Raw genomic sequence first — 14,221 nt, forward strand, 5'->3', positions numbered from 1 at the left:
AGATCCCATGTTGCCCCCTAATATCATCTGAAATGCAACACTTTCTTATTTAGGCAGTTTATACATTCAGCTGCTGAATCACTGAGCGACGAGAAATCTAATGATATATACATGCATGTGTAAATGAGCCTTAACTTGTAATGTTTTTGTCTGAACAAATATATTGCAACGCCCCCCTCATCACCACATCATCCCTTCTCCTTCCATGTAAAATGCTTCTAAAAAATCATTTTACACTTGCTCATCTATTTAGCAATCTCCAAGAATAGAGACACCTGGTTTATTTCTTATAGGGAAGGGCTAGTGAAGATGTCTGGTTATTTTGCAGTCCCACAAACCACATGTAAAGAATTCTCAACCCCCCCCTTTTTTACACACCCTAAGGAAGACATTGGATCTTGTCTTTGCACAGATCTAGTGACATTGGCCTCATCTACACCAAGCAGGATATTTCACTATGAAAGCATTATATAAAAGGTAGGAGCCACACCAAGCAGGATATAGCAGTATGAAAGTGGTATATGGTATGTGTCAAGGGGCCCCAACAGTTGTCAGTGCACTTTAATACACAGTTAAGCAGTAGTGTGGCTCCTGCCTCTTATATACCACTTTCATAGTGCAATATCCTGCTTGGTGTAGATGAGATCTTGATTGCTTTTAAATAGGAAAGGAAAGGAACCTCTCGTGGAAGCACTTGAGTCATTGCTGACTCCTAGAGGGACGCCTGCTTTTGCTGATGTTTTCTTGGCAGACTTTGTAGCAGGGTGGTTTGCCATTGCCTTCCCCAGTCGCAATTACCTTTCCCCCAGCTAGCTGGGTACTCCTTTTACCGACCTCGGAAGGATGGAAGGCTGAGTCAACCTGAGCCAGCTGCCTGAGAACCAGCTTCCGCTGGGATCGAACTCAGGCCGTGGGGAGAGTTTCGGCTGCAGTAACTGCCGCTTACCACTCTGCGCCACACAAGGCTCATTTTAAATAAGCATAGTCAAAAAGGCTTGCCACACTCCCAAGAGGAGGCAGCACATATATACTGAAAACATACAAAGACAAATATGTGAACAGCCACAACAGGAGAGTGCTGGTGTGGGCATGACCAGGAGTGGAAGTTACTGATGCCCTGAAAACATGCAAGGCAAAAGCTGTGTGTATGAATACATTCCCGTTCCCGTTACAGATTCAAGGATAAGAGATTGAGAAAAACAAAGCTGGCCTTACCACCAGGTACCTCTAGGTGGCATTCTAGGGCAGTGATTTGAAGGGGGAATTGTTTCACACCTGGAAAGTGGCCACTTCGCAGGAGACCAACACCTTGGTGCACACAACTTTACTGCTCAACCCAAATGAAGGGCGGATAGATGGATGACCACTGAAGAGAGAGCCAGGTAACAAGCAGGGTATCCTACCAGCAGTGGTGGGGTGCTAGCTAACAGGCCCAGCAAGGAAGGTGGGGAGCTGAGCAGCAGCAAACTCTCATCACAAACAGCAGGGTCTCATTCACTAGACCCTTTTTTCTGGATTGACGTCAACCTGAGCCAACTTTCCCTGGTAGCTTTGCATGTACTGATTGGCTTTGCTAGTTCACAGTGGGAAGAAGAAAATGTAAAAGCATTTTTTACAGGAGACTTATAAAGGTTCTCACTTAAGTGGGTTTTGTAATGCAAATGCTAAACCTACATTGGCAGAAGGGGAGAGGAATTCCTCTCTTTTCCTTCCCCTCATCACATTGGATTCATAGTGAAGCTCAAATACAATTTAAACTTCATCTATAAAAATATTCCACAGGTCAAGATTTTATGGTCTGCTAAGGAATGCTTCCAGATGGAGAGCTCCTAGGGGTAGCAATCCGAAGGCATTGTGCAGCTGTTCCGTCTTTTTCTCCTTAATTGATTTTCTTCATTAAGAGGGAAGTTGGAAGCTTTAAGGAAATATGGGAGGGTTACAAATGGAAAATTACATTGTTTGGACCCCCTATAAATGTCTATGAAAGAGGCAGGGAGACTGTTCCATAACAGCCTCACCTGGAAACACCCAAGGCAGGTAAGAGCATGTTAGGCAAAGTGTGGTGTGGGTGGGCTGCAGAATGGAGATCATTGCCAGAAAAGGTCTAAACCCAGGGTGCTTCTGTACAGAGGACTCCATGCACTCAAAAGGCTCTGTGCAGCTATTGTCTTTTCCCCCCCTGAACAGATTTTTTTCTGGCAAGGAAAAAGATTGAAGAAGTAGTGGGGAAACATGGGAGGGCTGCAAATGTAAGACATCTCTGTTTGGACTTCTTGTAAAATTCTGTAAAGGAAGGAGTGCAATGGCACAATAAAAGCCTCGTCTGGAAGCACCCCCAGCCCTGACTCATCTCCACTGGGACTCTTCAGAGGCTGAGGGGGCAGGAGGCCAGGCTGCCCAGCCCCTCCTTCTACTGAGCACAAAACAGAACTTCCTGGCTAGAAACAGTTCCTCCAGGCCATTTTGGCAGAACAAACACTGGCCTTCTCTGCCAAACCTACCTCATAGGTACGTTTACCGGGACAGGCCAGCTCAAAACAGCAATCTCTTCGAGAATCCTTGCGCAGGTGGGAAGCTAGCCGGGCATGATAGTTCTCGATGGCGAACATGCCTTTTGGTTGTTTGCCTGCACAACATGGTAATGATGATTCAGCACAGGCATTGCATAAACATCAAGCTGTTAGCTTGCTTGCAGCTGTTACTTGTATAACACATGACCCAACCTGGGTCCCACAAATTCCCTATAAAGCTGGAGTAGGGTGGAGATTTAGAGTGCAACCCAGTGGGCAGCTGTTACCATGTGGTGATCTGCTTTGCTTGCAGGGACTCCTCACATGGATATTCTTCCCTCTTCTAAAGACTGCAGCAATACGGAAGAACTTACATGATCCATATACGTGTGTGTGTGTGTGTGTGAGAGAGAGAGAGAGCCAGTGCACAGAAACAGCTCAGGACAGCTGCCTGGTGGAGCAATTTAAAGCTGCCACCTGTGGTATCCTTGACATACGCATTGGTGTTAAGGTAATAGATAGGGAGTGATAAAGGGGCAGGGGCACTCCGCAGGATCCATGTCAGTGCCAACCAGGGCACCAAACATTAGGAGTGCAGGGAGGTTTTGCTCTCATCCCGAAAGTGTCCACCAATGAAACAGCTTGCTTTCCTCCATAGGGGTGAACGGCAACCATTCATTTATACAGGAGAAAACAAAGGTGCAATCTGGGACATATTAAGATGCAAGCTAAGTCTGCTTCTTGCCACTCTGATGTCGATGAGCTTAGCCGTTGAGAATCAAAACTATTCTTGTTTGTATAGGCCTACCCAGGCTCATCTTGCCTCATCTCTCTGTCAAGTTAGAGTCCTTCTTCAAACTGGGGATTGCCAGATGTGTTGAACTACAAAACCCATCATCCCCAATGGCACTACTGGCTAGGGGTTTGTAGTCCAACACATCTGGAGAGTGCCTGGTTTGGGAAGGGCTGCGCTAGAGAATGACAGAATGTTAGGAACTTGCATATATATAACCTTATGACCTACAGCCCCAATGTCCATCATCTCTAGAACAGTGGTGAAAGAAACCCTGAGACTCTAAATGTTGTCCGCTGTTTCTTCCTATAAATTTCTTAACCTGCTTGGCATTCATTCTCTCTGGATAGGAGGCACAGTATAATCGTAGGCCATCTATCTCAGCATGCCAAATTCTGTTGGAAGTATTAGCTTCCTGTTTATATGCATCTGATGGAGCATAACCGAAAAATATTTATACATGCTGACACATAAGATTATATATGGTCACTTAGGGGAGGGTTAAAGCCCGTCTGACAACTAACGGGGGAAAAAAATGGGCCGTACTTTATTTACACAGGGCCTTGTGTCCGTATTTCTCCTTTCCTTCATTCTTTACTGACAAGGGTGTTAGAATACAACCAGACTGTGTTCTTCCTTCCTAAGGCTGCATCTAAATGGCAGAGTCCCACGCTGCCTGGTGGGCAATTTATCACTCAGCTGGAAGAGCCAGTGTGATGTAATACTTAGAACAGTGCATGTGGATGAGAGAGACCCAGGTTCAAATCCCCGATTGGCTATGAAGCTCACTGGTGGCTTTAGGTAAGTAATTTTCCTAGCCTAACCTACCAAACAAGGTGCAACGGGCTAAAATCCCTGTATGTGTCTTTGATATAAATGTTTGTATGAAGTGTGGAAAGGAGTACAGGGGAATAAAGGAACTACAGACTTTCACCGGATTTTGCACAACCATGCCTGGGATTTTCATTTCAACTGCTGCCCCTCCAATCTGACCTTTTAGAGATTCACAGACATTCATGAACCCTAAACACTTTGGACCTTCAAAAGAATCTCTCTTCCTTTCTCCTAAGTGCAACTGGATGATACGAACACACCAAAGGGATATGGGTGTATACTTCTTTAAAAATTCACATACTTTTCTCATTTGCATAGTAGTAGAAGGTTGTATTGTCGAGGATGCACCATCGCTTCTGCCACTCAGAGCCAAAGATTTTGGGGTCTGTGAAGAAGAAAGGAGAAGGGGTGAACAAGGCAATGGGGCAACAGCCGGGAAGCAAGCAATGGTTTTCCATCCCCAAATGGGTTCCTAGGAAAAGCCTCCCATATCAGTCAGAGGTAGAAGTTGCTATTATTAATATTATCATCAGCAATATACTACTACTACTTTTCCTGGGCATTTTGTTTATGGCAGCTGTATGCAAAGCACTGTACAGAAGAAAGAAGTGACACACTCTTAATGTCTGATGACTGTAAACTGTGAGCGTCATCAGATGAGCGTTTTATCACCCGCTTGTTACTCCCCACTTAGGGATAGTCACGAGTCCATTTGACGACGATATCCGCCTCCCATGTGTCTCCTGCTCCTTCTTGCCTTCTTTCTGTCACAAAATAGACCCCCTTTAAATCCATTTTTAAAAAAAACAGAATATGCCACCATTTTCTGCTGTGTGCAGGAAAAGTGGTGCGATAAAACGGCCTCTTAAAGGGCCACGTGGACATTGATTACTTCCTTTTCTTCCCCCGTGTGAAGAAAGAGGAAGTATCATGGGACAGAAGCAGGGGAAAGTGACGGTAAGGAAACCCAATCTTCCCCCATCTGATAACACTCTGTAAGCAACCTGGGAGGGACTGTGAGCAGGTTCTTCTGGAAAAATGTGAATTCCCAAATACAAAATGCACATGTCATCTGCATGTATATTTTAAGAGTACATTGATATATTTGTTACCTGTGCCTTTAACATATTTGTAAGTGGCTTCTGAGGAAGAATCAAGTCTCCTTTTCTATGCATTTTGTTACACACTCTCCACTTCCCTGAGTACTGAGATGGTCCAGGGCCACTTGTCTAATTCTCTTCTCTGCATCTCTGTTCCAAAACTGCTCCTATTGTTACCCACCATCTCTCATCCCTTGCCTCCTTCATTTAGCTGATAGGGGTGTCACCACCCCCAAACTGATGGCTTTCTCAATTCAGAACAATCCAGAGATATCTCCAACTATTCCCTAGCCATTGATTTCCATTCAGAGGCATCTCCATGGCTTTCCTGTGCCATTAACAGTTATCTGTACACACATCCACCTTTCATAGTTGATAACAGTGCATCTGAATTTTGAGTATTTTTCCCAGCATCCAAACTGTTTCACAGAAACTGCTCACAATTTCGCTACTCAACTGTCAGACAACACAGAGTTGGAGGGATGTGACTTCAGAAATCAACAGCATTTACTGTGAAGATTGGTTTGGTGTTTTTTGGTTGTTGGGTGTGTGTTTTTACCTTTGGATCTCTTTTCCAAGTATCCTTGCTTCAGAATAACTCCTTGATCTTGAGAGGCCTTCTGTGTATTGTTCACAGCTTAAAAAAACAAACAATGAATTTGGATGAAACATGGGAAATTAAGCTTTCCTGTTTGGGGAATTTCCCAAGACAAAACAATCAAAGAAATCCAGTGGTATGTTAGTCACACTATGTCCCTGAGTATCGCCAACTTCACATTATCTAGGAAATGAAGAGGGCAGTGACTGAGAAGCAGCTTCCATGTGATTGGGCTTCACATCACATCAGTAAGGTACCCATGGGCCAATCAAGTCGAGCACATGAGTTCTTACCATGCTCTCCATTGGGTGTCAAGACTATGTGCGAGATAAAAATTCAGTTCTGGAGTAGGGCAATGACCTACCAGTTCCATTTTGCCTGGAACACTACCATGTGCGTACAGTGTACCAGTCTGAAGTTGAAGTTGATCAGAAGTCGTTTCGGCTCATGACAAGTTGCCACTGTGATATGATTAACAGAGCAATCCTATAGGTGTCTACTATAAAGTAAATCTCATTGCAGCCAATGTGGCTGTAACAAAGGCCAGACCAACCCTTCCCCTGAATATCGCATGAAGGGGCTTCTCAGTCATAATCTCTCAAAAGCAAGCCCTCATGTAGGCACCATTCCACATTCTGTTATTCCACCTACACTGTCTAGGAGGGAAGAGAAAGTAAAAAAATCTTCTCCACGTTGCACCTTTCCACACCTCTTTCAGGAATTCAAATATGTGCTAAATATTGAAACCAGGGTGTATGTGAGAAACATGATACAGTCAAAATCCTATCTGAGTACATCCTTGTTTCTACCCTTGCCCCTTTGGGAGTCACCCCATCCAAATAGCACCATTTGGGGAAATAGTTTTTGCCTATGTCTTTAATGGGTCAGAGGGATGCTGCCTGTCCTCTTCTATCTATGGAACATGTGCCTGTAAGTTACTCTGCTATGGGAGTTGATAAGTACTTTAGAATTTCTGTTAAGTAAGCACTAGTTTGTCAATTTTTATGCTTTGTCTTCTTTAAAAACAATGCCTCATTTCCATACCTCTCTCTTTAATAAATATACCTTTAATTGGAGCTGTTGGAAGTGCCTGGTGCGTTATAACTCAGAATCTGTCCTATCCATGCACTTAACTACTCATCCTCATTGTAAAATTGGTAAACAGAAGCAATGGAAAATCCAAGTTCACTTTGATGGGAGTGCACCTCACCCCCGACCCCTTCGATCTCTCAGACCCTACAAGGCTGGTTTCTCTTCCAAGTCAGACCTAGATGTTTTTTAAAAAGAAGGTGGGGCAACCAGACTTCTGCTTCAGCCAGTTCTCTGCAAGAAGCAGGTGGAAGTGTGTGTGTGTGTGTGTGTGTGTGTGTGTGTGTGTGTGTGTGTATCTATCTTAATAGGGGCTTAATTCCAGGTATCAGGGTTTAGGACTGCTCTCTTAAATGACCAAACACATGTGTTTCATGAGGGCCCCTTGCATGTTCATTGTGACTGGATGCGTGTTAAAGCGATTGGGTCGTTGGTTCAATGTGTGGCCAGTTTCACATGCAATCCACATTGAAGGTTCCTCACCCAAACCTCCACCATTGGAAGTGGCCAGAAATCCGTAAAAGTTGCTGATAACGCAACCTTCATAGGACACCAAATTTTGCCCCCAAACTCTTCTTTCTAATCCAGATGTTGGTTGTGGTTTTTCAGTGTTAAGAGAAAGGTACTCTGTGGTACATCTTTAGAGGTGAGCCATTAACAAAGCGAACATACCTTCCAAGCTTTGATATTGAAAATATAACCTGAGTGAAACTTAGCTCTGGTAGCAGCCCGGTGTTGAGTTTTGGACACATACCAAAGTAAAAAATACCCTTGCTTCACAATACAGTCAACTGCACACCACGGATGCATTTAACACACGTTCTGGCACATCAAGCCTGTCCCTGTGAATCGATCCCCAGTCTGCCTCAGCCAGAGATTTACACCCTCTCTCAGACATTTACATAACCTTTTGCCTAGTCTGCTTATATTTCTTGTTAATTAGCTGCAAGCTGGAAACACAGAGTCAATTAATTCTTCCAGTTTCTCAGCGTGAGTACTGGGAAACCAGAGGCCCCAGCCTAGAGATCTGTTGTGGCAACAGCAAGGCTGACCCAAGACATTTTGCTGCTCCATGTGGCTGCACTTCACAATCTGAGAGATGTGCCCGAGGAAGGATACTCTGCAATGATGCAAAGAATGCCAGGACCTGATGTTTGGCCCATGTGTGACACTGCAAGCCCTTGCATGCTGCTTGATTGGCATCTCTGAAATATTGCCCCCGCCCCCAAGCAACCACTTGGGGTGTTTGAACAGTTGAACCATCCCTGAGCAACAGAAGGCTAGAAAAAACACACAGTACCTATAGATAAACAATGCCTAGTACACAAGCTCATCATACACAAGGATTCTTGAGGGTTTGAACAAATTGCTTTACTGCTGAATGAGGCTGGTCTCCAGCACACACCCACACCCCTAATAAAACAAGCTTCTGGGCACCGAAAACATCATATCTACCTGTGGAAACCTGTTTTCATTTGTAGATTGCTTTTGTTTGAGCAGGAAGAAAGCCTGTGTATGGGAGAAATGTGCAGTTTTCAACTGATGTAGAGTTATGCAAGTTCAACACACACAACACCAGGGTCATTCGGGCCACTCTGTTTCTGGGAATATCAGCATTTCTTTTTAATTTATATTGTAATATGCTATGGGATGTTGTGGTGGAGGTAATGAAATTTCTAGTGGTGACTGGCTCAGCTATCTGCCTCTCACAGAAGGCTGGGCAGCCAGAAGGGCCAATGGCAGCCATTCATTGGCTTAACTTCTCTGCTCCTAAGGGGTTCTGCTCAGATCTAAGAGTGGAATTGAGAGAATCTCGGCAAGCTCAAACACTGATGACTCTCCCATCCCTACCCTGAGTCCTTTGGAAGGTTATCAAGGATTCCTCAATAAGATAAACAGCTAGAAGACAGCTTCTCCAATATTGCTGATCGTTCTCTGCAATGTGCAGCCACAGGAGCATATTCTGGGGGCACACTCTTGGTTAACAATGTGATTGTGAGGTTCAGCACTGCACTATGTGAACTGAATGCACTCCAGATTCCTCTGTAATGTGCAGGGGTTCTATGTCAGACACACAACGCTTCCCTGGCAGACAGGGATGTGGAAAGTTACCAGTGAGGGAGGAAGCAGCAGCCAGGCACCTCTCCACCGTGCCTGGGTCCACCTCCAGCTGAGAGCCCCCTCCCTCCTGCTACCAACTGTCTCTGCAGAGGCCACCAGTGAGGGAGGAAGCAGCAGCCAGGCACCTCTCCACCGTGCCTGGGTCCAGCTCCAGCTGAGAGCCCCCTCCCTCCTGCTACCAACTGTAACTGCTGAACTTTCCAACTAAGATTGTAGTGCCTGAATTTGCTTTCCTTTTCCCCCTCCTCCTCCTCCCTCCCAATCCCGTTTCCTTTTGTGTCATGTCTTTTAGATTGTAAGCCTGTGGGCAGGGACTGTCAAGAAATACTTTTGTAAGCTGCCGTGAGAGCCTTTTTTGGCTGAATGGCGGCATAAAAATCCTTAAATAAATAAATAAATAAATAAAGTGTTTCCTGGAGGTAGGAAGTTGAAAAGCACTTTGACAAACCATTTCACATCACCGATCAACCTGGTCATACACTAAATAATACTGTGACCCTGTTCAGATGACGCACTAAGCCATGGTGGTTAAGCATTTTGAGCTAAACATTATGGCTTAACTAGTTGTGTGAACCATGACTTAGTGTGTCATGTGAACCATTCCTAACCATGGTGGCTACATAACCATGGTTTAAACATAAGCACTAACTATTTTCTGCAAAAGGATTAGTGGCCTAAACATGGCTTAGCATGTTATCTGAACAGGCCCATTATGTCACTTATCAAATTCTGCTATCAAATGCTGAAATCAAGTAATCAAGTACATATGCATATTAGATGCTTTTGTCTCATTTTTGCTGTTGTGAGACAAAAAAGAGGGGTCTTCGAAGAAAAGAAGAAACTTTCACATTGACTGGGAGAAAGAGTTAATGTAGCCTAGGAGTAGGAAAGAAGGTGTAGGAGCAGGAAAGAATAATTTAAAAAATGAATATCAAGAGGAAAATGCAAGCAAGAAAAGATGAGTTTTAAATAATTTAATCAAAAAAGGCCTGCTGAATATTTAGAGGGAGAGTATTCCACACATAAGGGGGACATGAGAGAGAAGGTAACGCAAGGGAGTAGAGGTTTAATTAGAATATTACTATTTGATCAATGGAAGGACCAAAGCGAGGGATAGAGAGATCGAAAAGAAGGAAGGTGTGGGGGGGAAGCAGGAAGAGTCTGGAAGATTAAGAGAAAATGTTCAAACTATACAAACTATAGAGTAACTAGTGAAACTATAGAGTTATAAGATAATTAAAGAATGAAGAAAGAAAAATTAACAAGCAGAAGAGCTGATAATAGCTTCAAGCCAAGAGATAGGAAGACAGATGAATAAAATACTACAATAACACGGGAAACATAAGGCTCTGAATGAGGGTTTTAGTAGAGTCAGTACATAAAAAGGACAGATTTTAGAAATATTGGGAGAGAAATAACCTACAAACATTAACTTGAGCAATAATATAAACTAAAAAGAAAGAACAGGAGAATGCCAAACCTCTAAGCTTTCTGAGATTTCTTGCGAAGATTGAAGGATGTTGTTTCCAATTGGAAGAGAAAGAAAAGGCAAAATCAACAGGATTTGGGGAGGGGGGAGTGAAAAGAAAACGAGGCATTGATATGAGGCTTTAAAATAATGATTTCTGATAAGAGTAAAGCCAAGAAAGAACAGTGCTGTCAAATTCCAAAGAACACAGAGAACTAAGAAGCAAAGCATAGTCAATTGTATTAAAGGCTGATGAAAGCTTGAGAAGAATAAGAACAGAAAAGTGTCTGCAACTTAGCATATAGAAGAGCATTAGAGATTATACACAGAGCAGACTCAGTAGAATGTAAAGCTCAAAAACCATTCTGAAAAGGGGTTAAAAGAAAATTGAGGCACTGAGAATGCATAAGGCTCTTAAGAAAGAAGAGAAACAGGTGATAGCTGAAACATAGGTGAAATCCAAAGAAAGGTTGTTGTTTTTAAAAGAACTGGGGAAAGATTAGCATGTTTAAAGCAAGAAAGGACAACAACCAAAGAAAAAGATTAAAGATATGGGTAAGAGAAGAGAGCAGAAGGAGCAATAATTACTAAAAACTGAGAGGAGACTGAAACAAGAGGACAAGTGATGAGTTTAACTGATGACAGAAGCAACATCAGAGGCAGAAATGGAAGAAAATGAGGGAAAAGAGAAAACAAGACAATGTGAAGAAGAAGAAAAAGACACATGAATAAAATGTTGGGCAAAATTATCAAAGGATAGCGATTGAAAGACTGGGCAAAGAAGAAAGGAGAAGGGAGTTGAAAGTAGCAAACAGACGTTGAGGACAAGATGAGGAAGTTTGGAAAAGATGAGAGAAGAAAATAGAGCAGATCTCCAGGAGGAAAGCATGAAAAAACCAAGTTAGAAAGAGAAGGAGATTTGCATCAGAGACATTAAGGAACAAAGATGAGCATAAGGAAGGAGGCAACCAAGGCAGGTGTTATAGAAGGGGAGAAGCAGTTTGGAGCTGAAATGTAGCTAGCAAAGGAGACTGAAATTAGAGTTTTGGCAATTGGCTATTATTATTATTATTATTATTATTTATTTATTTATATAGCACCATCAATGTACATGGTGCTACACTAGAGTTTCATGGCATGCTTGCAACTGGCCACTTACGGAACTTCACGGGACATTTTGACCATGCTGTAATCCTCCCGCACATCTCCCACTCCTTCTGTTGGTTTTCCCGCTTCAAAATACCACCCTGAAAAATGGATTCTTCTGGCTGTAATGCGAATTGCTATTTCTTGCCATGTGCATGAGAGGTTGTGCCATAAAAGCACCCACTGAATGGGCCATGTGGTTGTTGCCTGCTTCCTCTTTCTCCCCCGTGTGAAGAAAGAGGAAGCTCCTCATCCCTATTGTGGGTCAGAAGCAGGAGGCAAAGTGACCCTCAAAGAGAAGCTTGGTTCCAAGATGTTCTAGCTTACTTTGGGGGGATTATGCTGCTTTAAAGACTAGCACTCTATTGTTTGCGCCCCCATGCTCAGTGTATATATTTCTAAACAAACAGGCATCACAAAAATGCCATTAGTACCTGGTCCTTTCTCCTCACAAGGAGTTGTTCCTGGAATGTCTTAGCATGCTGGGAAGTGAGGCGCTGTACATGAAACACTTACACGACCATATACCCCTGCATTCATGTTTAGCCCTACATGTCCGTAACAGTGCTGCTTTTGGTGGCTTCATGACAACTGAAGACATGGTAAGGCACGATGTGGGGAAGACACTGGCCTAGATGTGCTAATGAAGCAAACACATGATGCTTCCAAAATCTGCCAGGAACATATCAGCTTGGCCAAGAGAATCAACATCTCCACCTACAAATCCTGGGAGGTCAAGAATTCCACCCTCTGGAGCATGCTGCCAGTTGGCTAGTGAGCTCAGCATGCCTGACTCCTGTGGAAGCCTTGGCACTGTTCCACGTATTAGTTAATTTATACTGAACCCCGTCTGACTATCAAAAAGTGCTACTGATCATCTCCCCAGTGGCCATGTTCACAGCTTTTTAAGCATGAATCCCTTACCAGAAGGAGTTCCTTCTTGTTTTGCTAAGCGGCTCTCTCTTAACATGCCAATTCATCCATGTTGTCAAATTTTCCCTCCCCTACTCCTCTCTTCTTTCACAGAACTATTTTCATTTTAGAGTTTTATGAGTCTGCAAAACTCTGGGGGTGGACATAAATCCTCGCAAATGTGTCTCGAGGTGAGCGTGAGGCACACAACTGCAGCAGCCAAACATAAGAGTTCATTTGTGCAAAATTCTCTCCACCCCACCCCATGCTAGGCTCTTTTATTAGGGGGGAATAGGAGCTTTACTTTTCTTCCACCCGCAGTGAGAAATCCCATGTTTAATCCTACTTTAAGGACTGGGGTTTTCCTCAGACATGCAAGCAGCAGTCCACATTCAGGGCTGGCCACTGGAACACACAAGGGAAAGTGTAAAGAGTCGTAAGAACATAAGAAGACTTATGCTGGATCAGACCAAGGGACCATCTAGTAGTTCAGCATTCTGATCACACAGCTGCCTGCATCCTACTACTCACAAATAGGACATGAGTGCAAGAGCACCCTCCCACTCTCCCCAGCAACTGGTGTACATAGGCATACTGCCTCTGATACTTGAGGCAGCATATAGGAATCATGAAGGATAGCCTTATTCTTCATGAATTTGTCTATTTCCCCTTTAAACCCACCCAAATTAATGGCCATCACTATATCTTGTGGTAGGGAATTCCATTGTTTAAGTATGTGCTGTGTGAAGAAGTATTTCCTTTTATCTGTCCTGAATCTCCCACCATTCAGCTTCATGGGATGACCTGTTTATTATGAGAAAGGGAGAAAAATGTCTTCCTAATCACTTTCTGCACACCATGAATAATTTTGTACATCTCTATCATGTCTCCCTCAATTTCTTTCTATTCTCCTAGGAAGACAGACATGAAAACAAGTGCATTTCCTTTTCAAAGACTCCTTTAAAATGGGGATGGAATGCCCAGATTGGCTAGTGACCCTACTGTGGGTTTAGGATTTTTATTTGAACATGCCCCCCCCCAAAAAAAACCTTAGTTCCCAAGAATGTCTCCCTTACCATTGGCTGAATTGCTGCAATGTCATGAAATGCTCACTAGCGTTGTCACACTGCTTGGTGCGTCAGAAAACAGAATACTGTTAACCAGTGCAGTGTAAGAAGAGTAGAGGTCAGTTTCAATAAGAAAACCTCACATAATGATATGGCAGCAAAGTGGGGTAGGAGCAACGAGCAGACATGGAAATTAAAACCAGGAAGAGGGCTCAGAAGCAGTGGGTTATAAAGTAGAGACTTGAGACAAATGGGCAGTCAAAGGCCTCATCTACACCAAGCAGGATATTCCACATTGAAAGTGGTATATAAAAGGCAGGAGTCACACTACTGCTTTAAAGTGGTATTGAAGTGCACTGACAACTGTTGGGGCCCATTGACACATACCGTATACCACTTTCATACTGCTATATCCTGCTTGGTGTGGCTCCTGCCTTTTATATTCCGCTTTCATATCACTTTTATAGTGCAATATCCTGCATGGTGTAGATGAGCACAAAGTGAGAGGGACAGAAGAGTTAACTTATAGAATGAAGAGGGAACAGAGAAAGATTTGCTCGGTCAAACTTGTCTTACAAGGACC

The 14,221-nt window shown here is 43.4% G+C and overlaps 1 protein-coding gene across 1 annotated transcript in view; it reads right to left on the bottom strand.

Annotated features, from left to right (window-relative positions):
* The window catches only part of SKAP1 (src kinase associated phosphoprotein 1), a 385,397-nt gene that overhangs the window by 86,901 nt on the left and 284,275 nt on the right, over nt 1–14,221 (bottom strand). The window contains exons 5-7 of the mRNA XM_063138165.1: nt 5,797–5,874; nt 4,439–4,522; nt 2,502–2,626 (exon numbers count right to left, since the gene is read on the bottom strand). Of these exons, the coding sequence (XP_062994235.1) occupies nt 2,502–2,626; nt 4,439–4,522; nt 5,797–5,874 (287 nt within the window). The remainder of the gene's footprint in view (nt 1–2,501; nt 2,627–4,438; nt 4,523–5,796; nt 5,875–14,221) is intronic.

The sequence above is a fragment of the Elgaria multicarinata genome, chromosome 11 (assembly GCF_023053635.1).
Source record: "Elgaria multicarinata webbii isolate HBS135686 ecotype San Diego chromosome 11, rElgMul1.1.pri, whole genome shotgun sequence".
Classification (NCBI taxonomy): domain Eukaryota; kingdom Metazoa; phylum Chordata; class Lepidosauria; order Squamata; family Anguidae; genus Elgaria; species Elgaria multicarinata.